Source organism: Chelonus insularis, unplaced genomic scaffold (genome assembly GCF_013357705.1).
Source record: "Chelonus insularis isolate UGA/USDA-ARS -01 unplaced genomic scaffold, ASM1335770v1 contig_88_pilon, whole genome shotgun sequence".
Classification (NCBI taxonomy): Eukaryota; Metazoa; Arthropoda; class Insecta; order Hymenoptera; family Braconidae; genus Chelonus; species Chelonus insularis.
The window spans coordinates 4,252,344-4,276,347 of record NW_023276776.1 but is presented as its reverse complement, the minus strand read 5'-3'; the positions used below and the strand labels follow the sequence as shown (position 1 = coordinate 4,276,347).

General features: G+C 31.3%; 1 protein-coding gene across 2 annotated transcripts in view; it reads left to right on the top strand.

Moving 5' to 3' along the window:
- The first annotated feature begins 923 nt into the window (after window positions 1–923).
- Nlg3 (Neuroligin 3) overlaps window positions 924–24,004 on the top strand; it is a 109,287-nt gene continuing 86,206 nt past the window's right edge. For both annotated transcript variants that reach the window (XM_035091181.1, XM_035091180.1), the window contains exon 1: window positions 924–3,511. In XM_035091181.1, coding sequence (XP_034947072.1) covers window positions 3,121–3,511 — 391 coding nt within the window. In that variant the 5' untranslated portion in view covers window positions 924–3,120. The remainder of the gene's footprint in view (window positions 3,512–24,004) is intronic.

Here is a 24,004-nt window from a genome sequence, read left to right as displayed (position 1 = left end):
AAAATAAGATAAAATTTTTAATTAATAATTAAAATTTATGACTGACTTCTTTGGTCTGTAATAAAAGCCAATTAATCACGGTATCAATTCAATTAATTTTATCATGCATAACGATTTATAAATGAAATAAAAAATAATTCTGCGTGTATTTGTTTTATCTTTGACTGATATGATAGATAAATTGTATAAATGACAAAGTGGCTAATTATAGTAATTAATGAGTTATATTTAGCTTTTATTATTATTTTAGATGAATAGTATGAGTGTCTATTTGCATCTAAAAATAACAAACTGATTAAAAAGCATTTTCATTAATCATAAATCAAATTATCACGAATTCCATTTAAAGAGGACATATTGATTTAGCGAAATTAATTAATCGAAAGTAATATAAATGAATGGATAATTTAAATAGTCTCTTTATAATCATGAAATATCACAAAGTGTCACCACACAACAAGCTTCTACAAAAACTATCACTTCATATGACATTTTGTATTTATCAAATTTGTGTTTGTTGAGGAAAAAATCATAGTATACTAATTCGGATAAATTACTTCAAGTTTTTTTAAACTCTTCATGTCGTTAATAAAGTTCCCATCAACACTTCCAAATTATTATCGTTACGCCCTACTTCACACAAGAACCTCTATGTCTCTATGACCTCATTAATCTCAACAAATTGTTGACCCAACAATGTAATTCGCAGAGGCTGGATAAATGGATGAATCCCAGACACGAACCACCTTTTCAGTAGTGCTGTCTCACACGTCCAACTCAAAACCCTCCTGCCGTATCGACCGTTCGTGTACTGCACCACCCTTCCTCCAAGATTCACCACTGTTGAGGTATTATCCTGAGCATGCGTAACACCAAGTACTAGCGCACGTCCGACGCCAGTTTGTCGGGGGTCGAAGCAACGGTAACATCTCGAATCGAGTACGCCCGGCTACGAGGGCACACGTCTCCCTTTTATCCTCTGTCATTTTTACAAGTGTCCGGTTCGATTCGATGTATGGCTGGTGACATGACACATGTTTTCTTTCAATTTTATGTTCGATATTTATTCAATAATATTATTATTAAATCATGTAAATATTAGGAATTGAGTGAACTACCTGTGAGTGAAACTTGTTAATTGAAATTTGATTTATTTTACAGAAGAGTTCACAAAAATAAAAATGACAATAAGTGGGAATTATTCTACTGGTAGAGTTGATTGTTAGGAAATATAATTGATGAAGTGAGTACACTATTGTGAGTGATATCTCGTCATTATTAAGGAAATGATAAATGTCTTCAGATGTCAACAGTACGTTAAAATAAATTTATCATTTTTGCAATGTACTGAGGATTCAATTTTGGAATTGTTCAATTAAAATAAAAAAGAATCTAGTTTAATTGATACATAAAAATCCAAGCCAGCTTTTTATTTTACTCTTATGCGAATTATTATTTTATTTTTTCTGTTGGCCTGCTCAAGCACGTTCTCAAGGGACACTAGAATATTTCCAGTACGTGCTTAACATGAATTTAACGAAGCAAATTCATTCTTCTTTGCATCATTTTTCCCACAGTTATTGTAAGAGTTCATTGAACTTATAAGTGATATAGATGTTTCAATAAATTGACGGAAACATTTCGAAATATATACTGTGAGTGGTAGTCTGTTGTTTAATCGACCAGTGACCTTCAATTTTTTTTTTAATGAATGGGATGCTGGGCAATAACCTTTCCTCCAGGAAGTTGGTAATGGACTTTGTTTCTATATTTTCTGGTACATCCACCCGTCCTTGGCGGAATATACGAATTAAAGAGGAACGGAAGCACATAATTTAGAGGGAAAAAATTTAAAAAAAAAACGCAAATGAAAAGTTAGAAAGAGACGGAATATCTTCGATTACTGTCAACGACAGGCAAAGGCCAGCGAAGATGAAGAGACCAAGCAAACAGCAAAGGGGAGGGCTTATTCTCACATTTCTCCGCAGCAGTAGCTTTTGCGTCTATCGTCACATCAAGCATGCCATTCGAAACGAAATCGTCCTCGTGTAAGGGACCCGGATGAGCGTCCGGCTCAAGAAGGATTTTCAAGAGAAACGAGAAAGAAGTGCCGAAGACTTTAAAAGATGAGCCAGCTGAAGGTGAGATGAGGATAGCACCAGCTTGGCGGATGAAGAGTGAGTCGGAGCTGGGATGATGACGGTTCTTAGGAGATAGAAAGACGAGTAAGTCTGGAAAATATTGATCCCTAATGCATCGACGGATATGAAAAAAGAAAAGAAAATAGTGTGATGAAGAAAAATCGAGAGAAAAGAAAAAGATGAGGTGCATGTAAAAGAAGCAATCAAGATGCCGCCAGATTGAGATTCAATTTTGCATTCTCTTCAGACAACTTATGGTCCAAAATACTCTCATCGTCAAGTAATTCACTGAACAATGCTAGTGGAAATAAGATATTAAATTGTTCTGATCCTATCAAAGAACTTATGTTCAGCAAGTGAAAAGCGCATCTTGAACAATTGATAATAATTCATTTGAATTAGCTTACGTGTGCAGAAATCGATACAATGTAATTGAATAAGTCAGGAAGATCGAAGACTTGGATCCATATAAAATTCAAATGACTTTAGCTTTTTAACATTTGCATTGAACTCAATCATACAGAAGAGAGACTGAAAGTTACTGTTCTAGGAAAGTATATAAGATAGAGACAGTGTCGGGTCCAATAGTTACTGACAAACTCTGCAGGAATAGCTTCATTCAAGGTAGTTCGTCCACCCCTCAGCATTTTCGTTGGCAAAGACGGATTGAGGGGAGAATACTAACGGCGTCGAAAGCTTGTGCTTGCGACGGCCTAACCAAAGTTCGGCTATTTGCCTTTCAAAACGCTGACTTGATAATGGCCCGTGCGCGCTAACTTCCAGCCACAATCTGGCTGGCATATCTCATCCTGAGAGAAACTCCAAACCCTAAGCTTCAAATCCCTCCATCTACGAAATTTCATTTACCTACCAGTAATCAAATAACAAAAATAGCTCATCAACAAACACAATAACCAATGGATTGCAGTGATAGTGATTAAGACAATGAAGTGATAGGTCATTGATTAAGTCGATAATCATGGTTTGGTGGATGTTAATGACTTTGTTGGCTTTACAGCCAATAATAAGTTGTGCTGAGTTAAGCTCGCGGGTAGTGAGGACCAAGTACGGTGATATATCCGGTGTAATCGTGACTCTTGAGCGTAATCTCGAGGGCGTAGAAGTATTTCGTGGTGTACCATATGCTTCACCACCAGTTGGCTCACTTAGATTCATGCCTCCTGTCAATGGTGCTTTATGGCAAGGAGTTAAAGTGGCTGATAAGTTTGGACCAGTCTGTCCACAGAAATTACCGGAACTAACTAATGATTTACCGCGAGGCAGAGTTGAATACTTGAAGAGACTGTTACCCTACTTGCGTAATCAGAGTGAGGATTGCTTGTATCTGAATATCTACGCTCCAGCGCAAGGTATAATACAATGCCCAGTTGAATTATTGACTATGAAATGTTATCGCTGATGGTTCAATATCTTTCATACAGAATATTCTATTATCATTGAAATGGTATTTTTATTTTGACACAGTTGATTTATGACAAAATAAAAATACTTAATTTCTACCATTTTGACAATAACATTCAACATTTATTTACATAAAATAGCAATACAATTTTTTTTCCCTTTATATAGATAAAATTTAATTAAAACCTAATTCATCTCCATATTCAATAATTTTCTTTAAAAGCTGTTATTTTTATCAATTTATTTTGACTATCATTTCTACCTCGAACACTCTAGTAATTCTATATATTCCATTTTTTGCTCTCAGAGACTTGTGATACATATTTTGTTTTAATTGATTATTAACTCAAACCTTGTGAAAATTATTCCATCGTATTTTCTATCTACTGGTATGATTGATAAAAAATAAAAATAAAAAAAGTAGATTGAACTTCAAAACGAAATTATTCAGCCGTGAAAAATTTTCATTACAAAGCTTTTTGGAGGCAAAGTTAAGCTTTCTGTAAATTGTTATTTAATAAATTCAATATATCGTTAGGTTATCGTCAAAACTACATCTTTCCGTACTTTAAGATGCTTTTAAGTTGAAAAAAAAATGTGAAAGAGATGAGAGCAGAGTACGCAGAAAAGCGAAGCTCTGTGAAATCTGCCAACGGCAGTAGCTAAGAGTCTGCAGAGAAACGTTTAGCATCCATCGATCGTTATCACGGAAACCACCCCATGTCCTGAAGGCGAGGGCGCGGAAAGGTTTTCGTGGAGAACTTATCGCCAGTCCAAATCGGCGAATCCCAGACGCTTGCACTCCCTGAAACATTTCCTCTCCACTCTTTTTCTCTTACTTTTCTTCTTTTCCGCTTTTCACCTATCTTCATTCTCCGACCTACTCTCGACCGTTCCATTTCAGTATAATAACTCAACGAGCCCATTGTTGGGTGAAGCAAACAAAGAATCCATGAAAACGGCCATTAATTTGCCGATTTGAATAGGAAGTGTTATTTTATAGCTAAGCGTTCGTTCCGATAAATCGTGTCACACATTCTGCTCCCCTGGAATGCATATACCCCTTTCTGTGCTGCACAGAGACGGCCTCTGACTGTGCCACATCCACGTGCAACACACTCCCTTCGAGGGAACGCAACGAGAAACCCAGCTGGAAATTTCACGCCAAATTTCCTTCTCCTCTGATGTTGAGCTAAATTTGTTATTTTTCTCTTTCGATACGTAGCGCAGAATTTTCGGCAGTCATTCAATTGATTCACTTTGGATAGATATAAATATAGAAAAGAGATAGGTATTTTAAATCCATTTTATAAATCATCCTCGATAGACGATATAATCATTGCATGCTATTGCTTTATTGTTTTTATTTATTTCTTTTTTTCTTTCAAACAATATTTATGGCTTCACTAGAATAATAAAAACTTTGAATAAGTAAATTCGAGAGATGTAATGGGTTTCTTAATTAAATAAATGAATACTCTCTGAAGCGGTTGCATTCCATCATGACTTGGCTTGACCAACAGCTTGGTGTGGTCAGTGACTTGCAATCCCAAGTGCAAGCATAGCACTCTATCATAGCTATTGCACCAAGATATCTACCTTAGTTTCCGGATGAACTTTAATACCATCAAACTTTGCAAATTTTAGATATGAAGCTTTGTCTATTGACGTTAGGAACCACACGAGTAGTTGCTATCAGTCTTATAACTTCAACCTAAAAAATTTCATCTTAGTAATAATAATATTAAGTTGGAATTTAAATTATCATTTATTATCCGAATAAATTATCTTTTTTATCCCAAGTGCCCCATTACTACTCTATCAAGTGGAATTATTATTTTTTTTCTGAAGTAATTCAAATTATCTAATTGCCACGTATATATTTGTAACAAAGCTCTAAAAGTTTTAAAAGTTCATGCAAATGTTACATAACAAAAGAAAAAAGTTTTTCGATGAGCTCCAAATGCTTCCATGAGAATTATTTTCCTCTGCATCGCGTAAAGTTTGATGTAGGTAATTCAATTTGCCTTTTTTCTTTCTTCCTTTTCCATTTCCTTGTTTCTTCGACGGTCGTATACGACAAAACAAACTCGGTTATCTGCAGGTTTTGTCTCAGAATGATACGGCAAACAAACTAGGGAATTTTACCACGAAATAGAAGAACAACTTGGTAGGTAGTATCGTTGTGTACTCGGGAAATCAGAAAAAAAATATACATTCAAATGGTTGAAGCTAATTTTTCAACGCCATCATCGAAGATCTTATTATGTAAACATAAAAACATTTTTATTGCTTGTAGCACGAGTAGTAAATTCCAGTTGGCATGAAAACAAGTGCCTGTTGTTGCTTCCAAGAAAATGAGATTTTCATGAAGCGATGTGAAACTTGCTGAGCACATCAATATGTATTCTTTTTCTCCAGTCACGTTAGATTGTATTCTCTGTGGGGATTATAAGATAACGGAAAAATATAAGTGAATGTCGCACATGTATAGACATGGTCGTTCATATATGGTCTCTGCAGGTACACGTGTATACCAGAGTTAATTATTAAATTTAATTAAAGCACCATCGTCGGTGTCTGTGTTAGGCATACAGTGAAAACGTATAACGACTATAGGGTGTTCGTTCAACTACCATACAGTCGACAATTTGCTTTAATGTAATTCGCGGGAGATCAGATACGAAGATCATGAGAGCACGATTATACTATCGGTTAACCCCCAAATTATCGCATCTAAATAATTCTAAAGTTAAATTTTCAATGAATGAAAGACGAGCTCGAGGATCAATTTCAATATTTAATCCTTTCACGCAAACTCAACATATTTGTTTCCCCATTGTTTAATTATTCAACCAAGCTTTGATACAATAATTTTTAGAAATTAATCTCTTGAATAATTGAATAATTAATTAATACCAATCATTAAATCCAATCGGAATACCTATGGAGATATTCAATGGAGCATAATTCAATTGAATTGTAGACATTTTTAGAAAAATCAGTTATTTTGAGTGAAGATTCAAATAATGAATAAAAACATTTTCTATTATTTGATTGTGATGATTGAATGTAGTACATAATATATATTTATATATCACTGAATACATAAATGGACCATTTTCAATATTAATTGTTGACAAATTTCAACACTATGTTCTTTGCTACATACATTTCCATACCGAGTTCACATGAATAATTTCACCGATTCAATTAATTGTAAGTCTCGTTAATGAATAGTAGAGTTGTTGAGGTACATATAGAATCAAAACATTGTGCATAATCAATCAATTTGTATTTAAATTATTAATGTCGTTTATTCTTTGCTCTTGTTATTATAGTCAATTGAAGATTTAATAGAAAACAATGGCACAATTATTTAAGATGACTTGATAACTCCTTAATTTACTGTTTAAAGGAAGATCTCAATTTTTAAATGTAATTTATCAGATAATCGGATAATCGGTAGTTGATAAAAAAATCGTTTCACAAAAACATTCCATAGTAAAGATTGATCCCATCTAATTTCAAGAGCAGTGCAAAAACTACATTCGATCTCTCAATGTCTTGTTCTTTGTCCTCACGAAGAAAAACGAGCATCCTTGAGGGTTTCTATGGCCTTGTCGATTCAACACAAACAAAACAACTTGGTGTGCGTGATTTCTTCAGTTTCTTTTCGTATATTTTCTTTCCTTGTGCTTTTTGCATCGATCAGTATACCCTAGAATCGAAAATACACGACGTACTTAAAGTACCGGACATGACTTTTCAATTTTAGCCGAAAGCTAGAGTGGCTACTGAGGTATCTCTAGAAAGGAAAAAAAGTTCTCCAACTTTTCTAAAAGAAACCAAGTCAGATATATTCACATTTTTGCGCAACAATTTGAATACTTTTCTTTATTCAGCTTTGAAAAATTGTGACGAGTCGTTGTTTAAAAAAAAATATTCTTGTTTCTTAAAAATATTTGAATTCTTATAATAATATATTCCAGTATACCTGTATGATGTTTCTATTCACTTTATCTTCTTATTCCTCGTTGAGTATTTTTTTAAGATGAACCAGAAAACAACGAACAAAGGGTCGAGTAAGAAAAACTGTTGTATGCATATTGAAGAATTCTATGCATCTCTGAGTATACTAGAGTTGACAGAAAGTAATAATACCATAGTCATGAGAAGTCGACAAATGTGTTGTTAACTTATCCAAACTAACTCACAAGTCAAATAAGAGTACGAAGCTCAAATAACTCTAAATATAACAATTAACTTTACTAAATAGACAATCAAAGTTAGACTTATTTATTTTTTGTTTTCCCCTATTTAATGTTAGTATAAACATTAAAACCCCATTGGGTTACATCACTTTTACAATAAAGGTAAAACACATACACCAAACGTTCGATATTTCATCCCTTCGAGTAACGATCAGTTCAGTGGTGCATGTGGGAATCTAACGGGTCGGTTAACGGACATTCAGAGAAACTATAGTTAAATGAGACGCGAAAACGATTTACACCATGTGCAAATCGCAGACGTAATTAAAATACCTCACCATGCTAAAATGCTCATTATTACACGATGAGCAGTGACTGCCAAATTTTCTCTTGTATTTGAAGCATCCGTTTACTTCAATTTAAACATACATATTTATGCATACAGTTATTTTTACTATTTCATCATTTGATAATTTGATAATTTGTCAAAATAGACAGAATGGAATTATTTTCAGAAATGTATTGTCGTTGAAAAGAACTGAAAAAGATACATTTATTTTGTATTTATTTTTATAATTATAACTTTAACATGAATATTTTCTGATATTTTTATAACTACATATGAACCTGAATTGAATATTATTAAATTTACCAGCGTGTAAAAAGTTTATATAATTATTTTTATTATTATTGTGGTGTAAGAAATTTATTTATTTTTTTACGTAAATAGTTTTTCCTTTCCATAAAAAATCTTCATTCACATGGTTATGTGTTATTTCGTAAAAGTATAAAATTTTTATAACGCGGAAAAAAAAGGAAAGCCATTTATCTAAACAGTTATATCAAACATTTTTATTGTTATTATTGGCAATCGTAGCCAAGTTGGTCAGAGATAGTTGGAATGAATTTTTTTCTTATCGATTTTGTCTTCTTTGTAGAATCACCAAAAAACATGTTCTTTTCACTATTCCAAGTTCCGATATAAAAATGTAAAATACTCTTTTTAATTACATTAAGCCTTTGGAGCAATAAGAGTTTTCCATGTCAATTCAGTAATGTGATTAGTGGCGGCACAGTTGCCTGAAAAAGCTTTAGCTTTCTTTCTTCAGGATAACAGATACATGTCGGTCTTATAAGACCGAGAGTCTTGCTTCTATCCGACAAATCCTTTCATCCAATCCCGTAGTAGCACGATAAAACGTTCGTTCAGATAGGTTTTCAAGGATTAAGGTTCTTATTTTCTTATGAGAGCCTGAAATCGCTTGGCACCTCGTCGTAACCACTATACTGTCGACCATTCTCTTCCGCTAGACTTTGTAAGTTGTAGGTCGTATCGCCAGAATCTTCGTTTATTAGGTCTGTAAAAAATTTCCTAGCTAAAATCGACCCGGATAACTCGTTTATCTGCCTGCTATTGTTGATATCCTTCTGACAACAATATACCACCTTTATTTTTTAGTCACAAATTTTATCATTTAATAACAGAGATCAAAAATTCATAAAACATCAAAAGGTATTAATATTTTAAAAATGTATTAAAAAATAAATAATTCATGAATAAATACTAAGTTCTAGACTAAAAATTTATGATGGAATAAAAGGAAATTTTTCATATTTTATTAAGCCAGTAGGTTGATACTTGAGATACACACGATACAAGCGAATTATATTAGGATTTACGGACATTTTTATTTTAGCAGGAAAGCTGGCTATTATTCTCATATTTATTCTTGTACCATTTATTAAAACAAAAAAACTTTTTCGAGTTCATTTATAATTCTCTAACTATTTAAAAAAATTTATATACGTACTTTGACGAAAATTCATATATTTAAATTATACTTTTCTGATTTTATCAAATATATTCACAGAAAGTCATTATTTTCTAATGCAATGTAAATATAAAGTCATTTTATAATTCTTATCTCTAGAATTATATTTATTTTTAAACATTAATTGAAACTGAAACATTCTACATTTGCTATAAAGCTGTAATATTTCTATTTTCAATGTAGAACAAATTTTTAAAACAAAAATTTATTATTAAACATGATAAAAAAACTTGTACTTTGAAGTATAAAATACATTATGAAATAAAGTGGAGAGGAAATAGTCTATATAACAATAACAACGAATATTTGTTTCTACAAAGTAGTTTGAAAAGCAGAAAAATTAGAAGACAAAAGCATCGTATGACAATGGAGAATTCAATAAAGAAATCGAGGTGTTTGGCTATGTTAAAGACAGCATATTGATCCAGGAGGAGAAGGTTGGATTGAAGTAGAGACTCACGGTGGATTAAAGGTATCAGTGATTCTACGATGTGACAGATGCTCTGTCTAGTACTAGTGTACCATACAATGTTTGTTCATACCACAGATATGCAAATCTCTTAAGCTTGATAACTCGATTCAATCTACTGATGAATGCATGCTGCAGAAAGAATATTAATCTCTAAATTCATAATAAAAAAGCACAAGTTGAAATGATCTTTTATAAGTCAATAATTTCAAGGGTTTAATTATGCTAAATTTTAAATAAAGAATAAATTATTTGAAAGGTTAATTTGAATTATTTCAAATGATATAATAAAGACTCCAGCCACTTTAGATCATTCATCCTGTACAGCGCAATTTTATCATGCTCTGAAAATTATATCTTTCACATGGTGTTTCATTACGTTGCCTATTATATTCCACTTACACAGGTAGTAATGATGCGAAATTATTCCATATTTATGAATAAAAAATATACATTAATATGTTGATTTATGATATGATGAAGCGTATCTTGATAGTTAAAGTCACGCGAAATTACAATAATGGCAAAAAATTGACTGATGATGATATTGTTTTAATCTGATTTTAAGTCGCAAAAAATATAATTATTATGTCAGCTACAAGCACATATCTATCAACAGGAATTATACAATAATGAGTATAAGTAAATTATTATCATCTACATCTATTTTCTACTAAGTAATTTAACTTCAAGTAAGTTTATGCAATTTAATATGCAAAAATACACAAAGTTATTGATCACAAACGTTGTTTCATATCATGTCCTCTTAATATAATTATTGATCAATAATAAGAGCCACTAGCTGTCTCGCAAACTCAATCTAACTCTGACTAGACTGCCCAGAGTCTTCTCTTTTCTCTAGGGGTTTTCTTCTTCCATGCACACATATCTATGTCACCTTTTATTGAGGATCTATGTCCCTTGCAATCTCCTTTACTTGTCATTTTTCTTCTCATTTTCTTCTTTTTTTTAACTTTACCTTTACATTGGCTGGTGATAGTTAAAGACAACTTTCTTTTCATTTTATTTGCCATTTTTTTTTCTGCCGTTGTGCTATCATTGAAGCCAAAATCTTTGAAATTTGTTGAAAGTTAAAAAAATACAAACAAAATGTTTACAATAGATATTAAAAAGTACACTGAGGTAAGTGACCTAATTGGTTTTTTAAAAATCGTTTTAGTTGATCTTACATCATAGAAACTTAAATTTTAGGTCTTTCGGTCAGTGAACATGAATTATATCCCTCCACAAGTTATTGACCTCATCATTTGACACTTCAATATTCTTCACATTGATAACTTGCTGTACGTCTGCTTGGCTATTGAGTCAAACTACTAGTGTTCTCAGACACGTAACTAGTAATTAGATTATTGTTTGTATTGACTGATTATCAAGTCAATGAATTTGACAGCAAGTTTATGAGTAATTACTAAAGACAAGAAATACACAATTACGATATTGACAATGTTTGTTAATACAATTAACTATTGATAACTGGTAAAAAATATTTTTTCTACAATTGGAAACTTTTCAATTTAAATCAATGTTTAAAAGTATTTATTATCTAAAATATTTTTTTCACAACTTTTGGGAGCTTTATTATAACGCTTGCTTAAAATCCAAACGTCTGTGTAAATACTCCAAGCAGTAATTAAAGTGTATTCTCTATTATCGAGCTTATAACGTGGTATTTAGTCACACCCGGTCTATTCACTCCTTTAGTCACAAATCAAAGGTTCTTACTATCCTTCTCTCTCTCTCTCTGTTTTAACAACCCTAGTCTATGAAAGCGTTCAAGTTACTGACTGGCCAGCGACAAAGACGGTAAAGACTAAGCTACTCCCTCGATCAAGTCTCTCACTTTGGCTCGTCCCTTGTCTTGTTAATTGAAGCCAACGAGGCAAGAAGCACCCGGCGTACTTTGCTCGGCTATTTCGCGTCACTGGTAACTCAATTCTGAAATAAAAGACGAAGAAGCATCACTCGAAGAAAGCCACGGGAAAAATGAAGAGACTATTATCTCAGCTACTTTACAATAGTAGTTACCATCACATTAAAGAATTTCTTTTGCATTTCGAGTGAGATTCTTTATTTTTATTTAGCTCATTCTCATTCTCATTCGACGCTTTTTACACAGTCACTAGAGGTTGGTGGTATTGTAATGGTTGTGGGGTAAAAAGCGCAAGGCGAATTTCTATGAGATGTCTTTCTCAATAATTAGTAACTACGGCCAATTCTGTACAGACGTACGTAGTTAGTGGATACTGCCTGCGGTGTGTGGCTGATGTCATGAATGCTCTTCTCTGCCAGGACATTATTTGAACGATGTCATAAAGGACTGAATAGGTTCGAATATGTTTTTGAAATTTCCTACCTGCCATTACTTGGTTTTATATTACCTTTATATAAGAGCAGACTGTATGGACAATGATGACCTCACCGACGAGTCTCTTTCACATCCGTTGACTTCTATTAGACAAATTGTCTTGACCAAAAACCACCGGTAACTTTGATGTTATTTCTCGTCTTTAGTTGGTTCTTTGATTCCGAGTTGTTCATCTAGAATATCTAGTACAAAGCTAGATGTTAAATATATTTATTCTATTACTGTGATATTCGAAAATTTCATTTCTCTAACTACTTCTCGTAGAAACAGATGTGAATAGCTCACATATGAGATGGTAGATTTTTTTGTACTTGTTCTCTTTCACGTGATCTCATCGAGAAAACCATGGGACGAAAACCACAAAAACTCTACGAGTACAAAAGTACTCTCGGGTCATTTGAGGGTACTCTCGAGGCAACTGGATGAGGGGGTGAGTTCTGAGAACTGAGAACGAACTAAACGACGACAGTCTGGCCTTCACTATAGTACAGTCATATTTTTAATCTCACAAACTTTTTGAATTACGGTTTTATTGCAACGCAGGATGAGAAGCGATAAAAAATTTTTAATTTTTAATTCAAGAGTAAAAATAGTTAGCTATGTTTCATGTTCTAACTACTTGAACCTTTTTAATTTACATTCGTGTTTAACTTTTACAAAATACTAACATAGACTCTCAGTATAGAGAACTAATGAGTTGCTTCATTAATTTCATTCCATTTTAACATTTTTAGAGTAAAAATATATTTAACACAAAACAATTTTTTTGATAAGTCATTATTTTGAAGCTAATTTTTATCTTTCATTCTAAAAAAAAACAAACATAATCTCTACATTTTGGACTTATTTTAGAGATTGGAGTTGAGTATGAAGAATCATTGGGGTAGAATGTATAGTTTCATACAATACGGTCTTATATTATTCTTAAGAAATACTCTTCTTTAAAAAATGAAAGCCTCTCAAACTCTTCTTTCGAATCAAATGATTCAGCAAAATTAAAAAATTACCAAAAATTTTTTTCATTTTAAAAAAAAAGTTTTTTTTTTATTTGAGATAAATTTTAAAAATACAGAAAAAGTAAAATTTATTTTTAACTCCTCTTTGCATACAGTTTGTAATAAAACTTAAAATAAAGCAAAGTATTTTTCATTGAATTCGTGACTATTAAACATAAAGGGATGCCTTCAACTTTGTGAATGTAAAATACATAAATGGATTTAATCTTTCAAAACCAGCAATTATTTTGATATTATTAAACAACATTAAATAAAATAAACGTAGAAAACCCTTTCAACGTGATACATTTTAAATCAAAGTAATATTAAAAACAGTGGTCGAGGGTATTCCCTCGAACTTGTTGACATCTTGAATAAATATATCATCATCAATATTTTATGTATCATGTTCTTTTCTTGATAATTTTTTCAAAAATAATATCACTCTGAACTGTGTTATAAAGAGTAACAAATTCACTTTGCTCTAGGGAATTGTTATGCTTCACTCTGTTGTATAATAAAATGAAATAACATCATCAAATTCAATTATTTTAATTATATTCATGTGTATTTAAATAATACACATAACTATTCGATAAATTATGATGATGAATTAACAAATTTATTAAACATCATTACTCAATCAGTGTATCTATCATTCATATTCAATCAATTGGAACAATTATTTGTGTGTTATGTTTATATTGTATAAATTATAGAAAAAACTTGGTAATTAGTTAATAATTATGTTATGTATGCATTGGAATGATAAAATGGTAACAAAACCGCAGTCATTTGCAACTAAGTCATGCTCATATTTTTGCGACGTCGACGACTCCCTAAATCCGGATTTGCGAGACGTGACGAATCACTGGTATCGCGACAAAGCTTTGATACCCAATCTACAAGATTAATGATGTTGAAACTGAGTGCCAAGACATAAGATACTAAAGCTGTCGATTTTTTTCTTAACGTCCTCTTGGTACCATCGAATGGTACTCCAAAAGAGTAAAGATCTCGCTTCTGAATCAGATGAATAGGAGTCTCAAGAGGCCTGTTGAAGAGTTTAGTAGATAATACAGGATCATTTGTGTTCAATGGTTCAGTAGTTACATATATTCTCTTTCATTCCTTTTGGACAAGTAGGGTGAATGGGAATTATTAATAATGAGGAATATGATGATGATGATAAAATCTTTGTTAATATTTCTTCGTTTTTCGAAATTATTCATATAGCAGAGATAATGTGTTTAAGGATACGTTAGGGAAAATAAAAGAGTATTTTCTTGAATAAAAATATCGAATGTAAATGAATATTTTATAAATTTATTTTTCGAATAAAAATTAAACAATTTTGAACATGTTCATCAATATTGCAGATGTTGTATATTTAATAAAGTTAAAATATATACAAAGCTGGCCAATCAATAGTGTTGGTGAAAGTTTTATTCAAAGTTTAAAATATTAAAATACTTTTCTTGTTTTGATTCTTGAAAAATTGATTGGGATTAATTTATGAAATGTTTAAAAAGTCTTTCTTTATTGATTTATACAATTTTATTATTCGAAGTTATTTTAATTTTATCTTTTATTTATTATGATTTATTTTACAGTTATTTTATTTGTTTAAGCCCTCTTTTCAAATATTGAATATTTTAGGAACAATTTTTACTTTAGTTTTATCAACATCAACTGGCTAAAATGATACGGGTTGAAAACGATTATCGAGATTTAACGTAGAACCGTAGAACGGAAATGATGTTGGAAGTTATTGAATGCTGTTAGAAATTCTGACTGGCATTTTATTTCCCAGATTATGTTTTATATAAGAAATGATTTATATAGAAAAAAAAAATTTAATGATAAAAAGTTTTGTTGTACCACTATAAAGACTTGCTTTCACTATTATAACGTTTAAAAAAAAATCTAGAAATTGTTTTATATTGTTTTGATATAAGAAACAATTATCAAGCAAAAAAAATGTGTAAGGTGTACTTCACACTTTGAGGTTTGACGTGACTATTTTTACAACAGTCTCGGAGGATGACCGAGCTTACACTTTGTAGTTTATTTTTTTTTTTTTGTTCACACTTACACATCCTCTTTCACTCAACCTCCTGTGTTCATGATCGTGTCTCTTTTCAAGTATCGCTCGAACCATTTCACGTTATATCTCCTCCAAAACTTGTACGAAGTAACTTTTCAAAGCCACTGTTTACACGTACCACTTTCGGTCGACCGTTATCCTTTTAAAGTACTCTACTGAATTTCTTTTTGGCTCATTCTCCTGTCTCTTGACACTCCTCTCTTTTACATACCTATTATTCACCTTTCAATGATATCAAGTTGTAAATTTGGATCATTTTGTTTGCGATAAAAAAAAACTTTGTAAGAACTTTTGAGTGTAAGAATCAATTCTCGGTAATTTTTCAAGCTTTGCTTGGCGGTAGTCTATTGAATGGTTTTAGTGAGATTAGATTCCCTCATTCTGAACTTTTTATTAGTAGGAATATTCTTTTTCAGTTGTCTCCAAAGTTTTTCATCATTTTTTTTTTCAATTTTCCATTGCATTTCATCTGTTGTTAAACGTTGAAATATCACAAAAGTTTTTTCTGGTGTAAATGAAATTAAAGCCTTCATGAAATTTAATCATTTTTAAAATTCTTATTGGATCGTAACAATTAGCCCACAGAATAATACTCGTTTTTGATAGTCTAGAATCAGCAAACTTATAATTTTTACATATTTAATTACTCGCTTGCAATTTGGTGGTTACGTAGTTAATTAAAATGAAACCACTCATCAACTAAATCCGTTTGTTAGTAAATGAAAAAAAATAAAAAAATCGGATGCAAGTGAGAGGAAAGTAAAATTTGCAACGAAAGTTTTGTTGCATAGTACGGACGCTTGTACAAGTAATTTCTCGCATCATGCTTGAATTTTCTAATTTCGACGAGTTTGCTGAATTATCAGGCTAAAAGTAAGGATATTATAGAAATTTACATTCACTAACTTCTGTTAACATTAGTATCATACTTTATAACTGACATGTGAATGATTTATTACTTGAAATTATTCAATATTATACTGTATTCTGCAAACATAATTTCAGGGTGTATTTGTCTTACATAATTATATTACATTAGTTATATAAAGAATAATCATTTTCTTACGTTAAATGCATAGTAAGTTTTTCTTTCAATATCTTGTTCTTGATTGAATGTAAAATTCTATCTGCAACATTGTGAACAAATTCTCAATACTTTCATTTTACACCGGTAATCCTAGTACTTGATATTCCCTTGAGCCTTTGGCTACTTGCCGCATACAGTTTTGTTCAAGAAGAAAACTTATTGATGACATCAGTACACTTGGAAAGTAACTCATAAAACTATAACTGCTGACGTCTATTGAAAATTATATTTCTTATATAAAATAAAGTAATATTCTTAGTAACATTTGAGAACTAAAAAATTGAAAGAAAAAAGTTTCCCATGAAAAGAAGAATCTGTACTGGATTTACAAAAAGGATATTATATAATACTTTATCCTATTATTACATTTTTTTCTATCTACTTTTCGTATTGTTTAATAATTTTTTCTTTTCGATAATACCATATTCTTTTATAATATTCCTTCATAATTATTTATATTCCAATAACAGTTTATGTTAAGAGAGATTTTCATGATGTTTGCTAAGTTTATTTGCTAAACGCTATCGTAACATTCTACATACATATATATCATGTTGATGTATATTGAAATAATGCTCAGTAAAATGTTTCATTGATGAGTTGTCAAATGAGAAAGGCAATAAATAATGACTGTTTTATCAATTGTTCATGAATATTGTATCAAATAAATCACAAAAATACTGGAATTTTCGCTTAAACTTTTGTAGTGAAATTTTTCAAAAGATATTAGACCTTTTCAGTTTTATCTGTTATTCTCAACTGGTCTTAAAGACTTTTCGTTCATTGAAATGTTCGATTCCTTTGACATTATTACTGCTGAGCTTTTGAATGACTTCTTCAGTGGATTTAATTTCAACTCTCTATAAACTGCCTTGTCATGATTTTATTTTTATTTACTGAAATAAAATCAACGTTCCTGACAATTATTAACAAGAAATGGAGAAATTTATGACTCCATTCGTAGGTATTAAATTTCTTTGTTTGCGGTTTACGTAAGCAATAAAAGAACTATTGTCGCTAATTTGAAATGATTTATGACATTTTTATTTTTTTTAACGAGCAATATTTTTGAAGAGAAAGGGTCATAGAATGGTAGCTCTTGAAAACGATACTGCTGTTGGTGGTATCATGTTGAGTATTCGCTTATTTTTCATCAGATTTTATTCTTGCTCTCACGCTTATTCGATAAACAACATCGAATATTCAGGATCACCAACCGAATTGTTGATGGTACACATCAATTCTCTTTTCAATAGCAGTCGTTGAAGTTGTTAAATTCATTGCAAAAGCAAGTGTCACCTAATGCACACAGCCATGTGTGCATATAGAAGAGGCTGTTTACTCATTCTGGAAAATGAGAATGCGGATATGCTCAAAGTGAAGAACTTTAGAATGTTGTGCTAATGCACTACTTAGTCTATAAGCTGTAAAACTTTCGATGCCAGCTAAACTATTGTTTAATAATTTACTAAGCGCGAGAAGTCGCGGTTTCGTGGCTATCTTGGATATCATCACCTTGAGTGAACAGAGAATCTACGGCATACTTTAACACTAACTTTAAGTGAACATACCCATCTTCTACAACCATGCTAAATCGATTATTGCTGCTTGTAGATTCAGCTCACGAACTTAGTTGGAACCGAGAACCTGGACACGCACTTCTCGAGAGAATATTGATACTAAACGACTCGCAAACTTTTACTGAAGAAACTTTATAGATATGGGACCCACTCAGACTTCCAATAATTTCTACTTCAACTTCTTAGAAGTTTTCATGCTTCTTTTAACACGTTACCAAAATTTGTGTATTCAAATTTCTTCAGTAAAAAGAATTGATATGGGAGACAATTGAAATCCATTCTTCATTTTGAAAAATTCAACTATTAGATCAGATAACTTTTTAATTTAACCTCCAAAGTATCTGTTTAAAAGAAGAACTGGGTAAAGAGAAGTTTAATTTTTTTTTTTATCGTGAATTTGTATTTGAAATAAAAATTTTTTCTCAAGAGAATCTTCTAGTGATTTAGTGTTTAATTAAAAATACAGATCTAAAAGATTTTTAATGGTCGTCAAAATATGGATGAGTAAAAATAAAAGTGGTAGTAGGAGTAATGAGAAATAAAACTTTTCAATGAGTTTTCATGACTGATCTTTAAACTCAAAATGGTTTAATAACAACAGAAAAAGAAAAATTTTCTTTGAATTATGAAATTCATGTTCTAAATAAAAAATTTTTGAAAGAACGAGTTCATTGATAAGTATATTTTTTTCTCTCAATATATCACATTAGCTGGATGTTGTAATTAAATATTTGATAATGCTAATGGTGAATACATCTCTAATAAGTCAACGACTTAAAATTATTCCACTCCATTAATTCTCATTAAACCAATAACTTTTTTTCTCTACGTATAAATATTTAACTTCATCAAGAACTTTTTTTTCAAGCTCAGCAAATGAAGAAAAACTTGTTGCAAAAACTGTGTGTCGATACTCGAAATAATTTTTTCTTTCAAACTGCTGATCAATGCATAAAAATATGAATATTCTGTGTCAGCTTTACGTCATTTTAAGATGAAAAGGTTATGTATATTTCAAAAGCTTTTATTATGATTTATAATTTCATACTCGAAGAAATATTGCATATTCCTTTTTCATGGGCAACACGCATTTGGTAGTTTTCCGTAAAATTTATGCTATGTGTGAAAATATTTCATTATTTACTAAAAACAAATTCAAGTGCTTTCAGAGAGAATATTCAACGGACAGTTGAGATAATTCCAGGGTGAAGCTTCATCTTCCTTGCTATTCATACAGAAGGTGCAGTTCACACGGGAATATAACTGGGGAATTCTCTCAACATATCTTGAAAGTAGAATTCATCTCAAGCCCTGTCAAAGTTGAGCTCAAGTATAATCGTACAACGCACTTGTAGCAGCTCGTAAATGTGCGAATATTCAGTGGCCCAAAGTATACCAGTTTTATAAACCTAAAGCTTCCTTTACTTTACTGTTATATACTGCACACTCTCCATATCCACCGCCCAACCAACTCGTTTTCGAAAGCCCCTGAACGCGCTCGTAAATCCAGATTAAAAGCTCGTACGGCTGTACGAAGGGCAAGCTTAATATTTCGACGGTGAGGTTGGACGAACGGCAAAGTGGAAGCAAAGAAAAAAAAGATAGAATAATAGAAGCACTGTAGTGTCAACAGATCGATGACGTCAACAGCTACACAAAAGCTCCAATGTGTTTACTGTTTATATATTCTCTCGAATCATTTGTTACAGAAACATTCTTTTACATTCAATATTGATTTTATTGTTTTTTTCATAAATAATTGAATATTGCTAAAAACAAAACTGTAATTTCGAGTTACAAAAAATGTAATATTTCTCTTGAAAATTGTACTTGATTTTAAATAAGCAATGCAGACAATTTAAATAAAATTTTCTTTTCCATATTTATTTTAATACTGACAGCTTCTAGTGGCTGGGATTGGATATGGGTGTCCTGAAAAAGGCACATGCTGCCTATCAAAATAAATGGAATAAACATGAATGATAATTAAAAAAGAGTGTGGTTTTACAAAGGATTGAATTATTTAACCATTGTATGATTTTTTTTTACATGGAAAAATTTTTTTTAGAGATAAATTTTATTTGAGTGACACTTGTCAACCGAAAAAAGTGTTAATATTTTTACGGAAACAAAGAAAAGCTCTTTTTTATAATTGAGAATTTTTGAAATTTATATTACAGTAAAAAAATTACATTTTTATAAATAAAAATTCTTTTATAAAAACATTTATAAAATTAAGATCTCTATAAACTTTTATATCATAATCTTGTAAAGCATATAAAAAACATAGGTTTGCATGAACTTAAAAAAAGTTAAGTATGATAAGCTAGTTAGTGTGACAAATCCTCGTTAAAGTAAGCTGTCTTGAATAAGTAGAACTAAAAAAAAAAAAAATTTCTCGAATCTTTTTCCACAGGCAATACCATTTTTTCCACTTATTTACACATAACTTACGAAGCAAATGAAAATTATCCATTCAAAAGAAAATGATGAAATAATTAATATTAAAATAATAAGCTAAAAGTGAATTGGACATGATTAAATTTCATAGATTAAGAAGGTTAATCTTTGAAAATAATCTAATATAAATTACAAACTCTTCCAAGTTAACACGAGGGTTGAAACTTATCAATTAAAAGCAGTTAAAGGCGCGTGACGCCATGACGCCTCATGCGGTTTCGCTAGCGTCATTAGGGTTTCAGTGCCATCAATTTGGCCAGTCTCGACGTGGAATACGAATTAGCAATCTGCGCCACTCTGTTTCATCAATTATTATGGTGACACTGACTGTCATATTCTTCCTTTTCTACCATCGTTTCTACATCGTTAGAGCTTTTTTATTTTTTTCCCAATTTATTATTTAATTAGAATTTCAAGCTGCCGGTTCTTCGATTTTTTGCGCTATTTACATGCCAAATACACGGTATTTAAGATTAAAACTTTAATTTTTGTTCAAAATTGATTTTTACTTACTCGAAGCAAACAACTAATATTTAATCTACACTTCTTTCAACAATTCTGATCCTCTTCCTTGACTTTTAGCCGTCTTAAGTTAGTTTTTCTCGTATATTTTGCCTCGATTGTCCGTGAATTTTCCAGCGATAATGGCGTTCACTATAACTCCAAAGCTCACCCAATCTTTTTCGTAAAGCCTTAAATCTTCTTGGCAAACGAATCTTACTTGTGTCAAATTTACGAAGGGGAGAAAAACGTTCCTTAGAACACATTAGAGAAAGAAAGGAAAAAAAACAAGGGTGAAGCTTAGATGACAGAGATGAGTGAAGATTCTTCATACTCTGTTCAGTTTGGAATCTACCACACGACACTTATATGCTTCCCACACACACTCCTTTTAAACACATTCTAACACTCGCCGCCATCTACTTCTACTGTCTTCCAAGATAATGCGCCTCGTTTCACCTAAGCCACCGCGAAACCATGAAAAAGCAAGAAAAAGAGCACGTTCTAGAGTAGAATGAGCAACCACATTACTCAACAGAATAAAAAAAAAATTTTAATGTGCAACATTCATTGCAAGTAATTTTATAATAATTTTGATAATTCCTTTTCTTAGTAATTATTTAGGAATGAAATCCGGGAATATGCTGCAAAGATTCTTTTATTCAAAAGAAAAACTGAGTAATGGAAATTAAATTTTTTATCATTTAATTCTTTTTTTTTTAAGGCTACTTAATATAAATAGAGATTCATCTAGATTAATTTCAGCTAAAAGGAGTTGGAAAGAAAAGAAAAAAAAATATGTACTCTTAAGAAAAGTATTTATGAGTATATTTTTCCGATTGATAAATTTTTAAAATTAAAATTCTTCTTTATCTCTTGTGAAGATAAAAAAAAAATACAGATGAAAATGGATATTGTAGAATTTTATTCAATATTAATATTATTATTAATCGATGATGTCTTATTTTATTTTTTATCTTTAACATTGAAATGTTAGCATCAATTATTAAAAATATTTAAAAACTCTCTTTATAAAATGTCAATTGAGATAAATCAGAAGTTTTTTTGGGAAAAAAATTCTTATAATAAATAAAAGTATTGTAACGGTCGATTTAACTTCCCGTTCCAAAATGGCACAATGTGCTTTGAAAGTCACGAAACTGACATTTCATTTTTTTTTCTTGAATGTTTTTTTTTAAAGTCGAAGTTTCAAAAAAATTGAATTCTCACATTTACTCTTTATAATTGAAAAAAAAAAAATCAATCAAAAATAATGAAGAAAATATTGTAATATTTTTTCACGTTTTAGCATGACACTAAAATTGAAAAAGTTTTTTTTTCAATGTTATTTTCTTCCTCTATTACTTTCTAAAAATAGTATTCTTACTTTAATAAAAAAAAAAAAACAAATTTAACAATTCCAACTTTCGTTATCAATTTGAATAAAATAATTTATTAAAAAATTAGAAGACTAATAGGATGCAATAGAATGCATCATTTTCAGAGCAGACAATAATATGAATTCAAAAGTTAAATATTTTTCAAAGTTTTTGCAAGCTGTAAGATTTATTTCCGTCGTTTAACACAATGAGCAGCGATTATGATGAGAGGAAAAGGAACTTTGGAAATTGGAGTAAAACTTGAGAAAACCACACGAATAAAAAGGGGAAAGAGAAAGTTTCAAGGGGAAATAACTTTTCTCAGTATCAAGTGGTAAGTATGGCAGCACGGAACGCCTCTAAAAGTACGAAGGTTAAATAATTTGGGGAAGTACGATAATGGATCATTTGAAAAAAAAAAAAAGTAAAAAATAGTTTAGAGTGTTGCACAGCCGTGATTTGAATTTTCTATGCGATTTTGGAATCGCCAGATATCCGGAAATGTGGGACGCTTTTGCTCGTTTCGGTTGCTGGGGCTTTTTGCAGAGCGAGATTGCAAGGGATCCATATGCAAATATGGTGGAGCTTTGGCGAGTGTGAGTCAGAGCGAGAGAAAGACGAGGTCATTGCTGTAAAGACTGAAAAAATTCGTGGAATAAACCGTCCGGTTTTGGTTGTTCATGTGGATTTAGGAGATATATTCTTGCTTACCAATGTGAACATAAAACACATGACTCAGTGTTCGACCTTACTCGTTTCTATCCATCCTTCTCAGATCCTTAACTCTCTTCTTTCATTCCATGTTCTTTTCCTTCTCCACTGCACCTTCATTATACTTCTACGTGCGCGTAATACTCGATCACCAACTAAGCCAGTTTTTGGTTGATATCACTGGATACTTATTCGTCTAAAAATCACGCAGTCACGTAAAAGGTTCTTTTGAGTTCGACTTGAGAGATTTTTTGATTCCTGTCGTGGTCACGTTTTCGCCATGATGCTAAACTCAGCTTCGTCGTCATGATGTACCACGAAATGAATATCAAATGACTGTTAGTGGGTTATTTCAATTAATTTCATATCTGACTTTACTGAGTAATTGTAATAAGTTAACTTCATACTTTACAGCATCTTCTTTTAACCAAGTTTCTACCAACACAGCAATCAGCGCAATGTCATTAGAGTTGGTTTGAAACTATCGAAACAAACGACGTGCTTGAAGATAATGGGATGTATACAGTACTTTCGGAAATTTCTACGCTTTCCTTTCATTTCACAAAATCCACTGTAGGCACTGTCGTTCACTCTAATTGAACAACGCTATTCCCTAAATCGAATTGTCTGAGATTAATTTGAAACGAAAATTGTTATGTTACACAAAATATTTTCATTTATTCTTTTATTATAAAATAATATGGAATATAAATCATATGA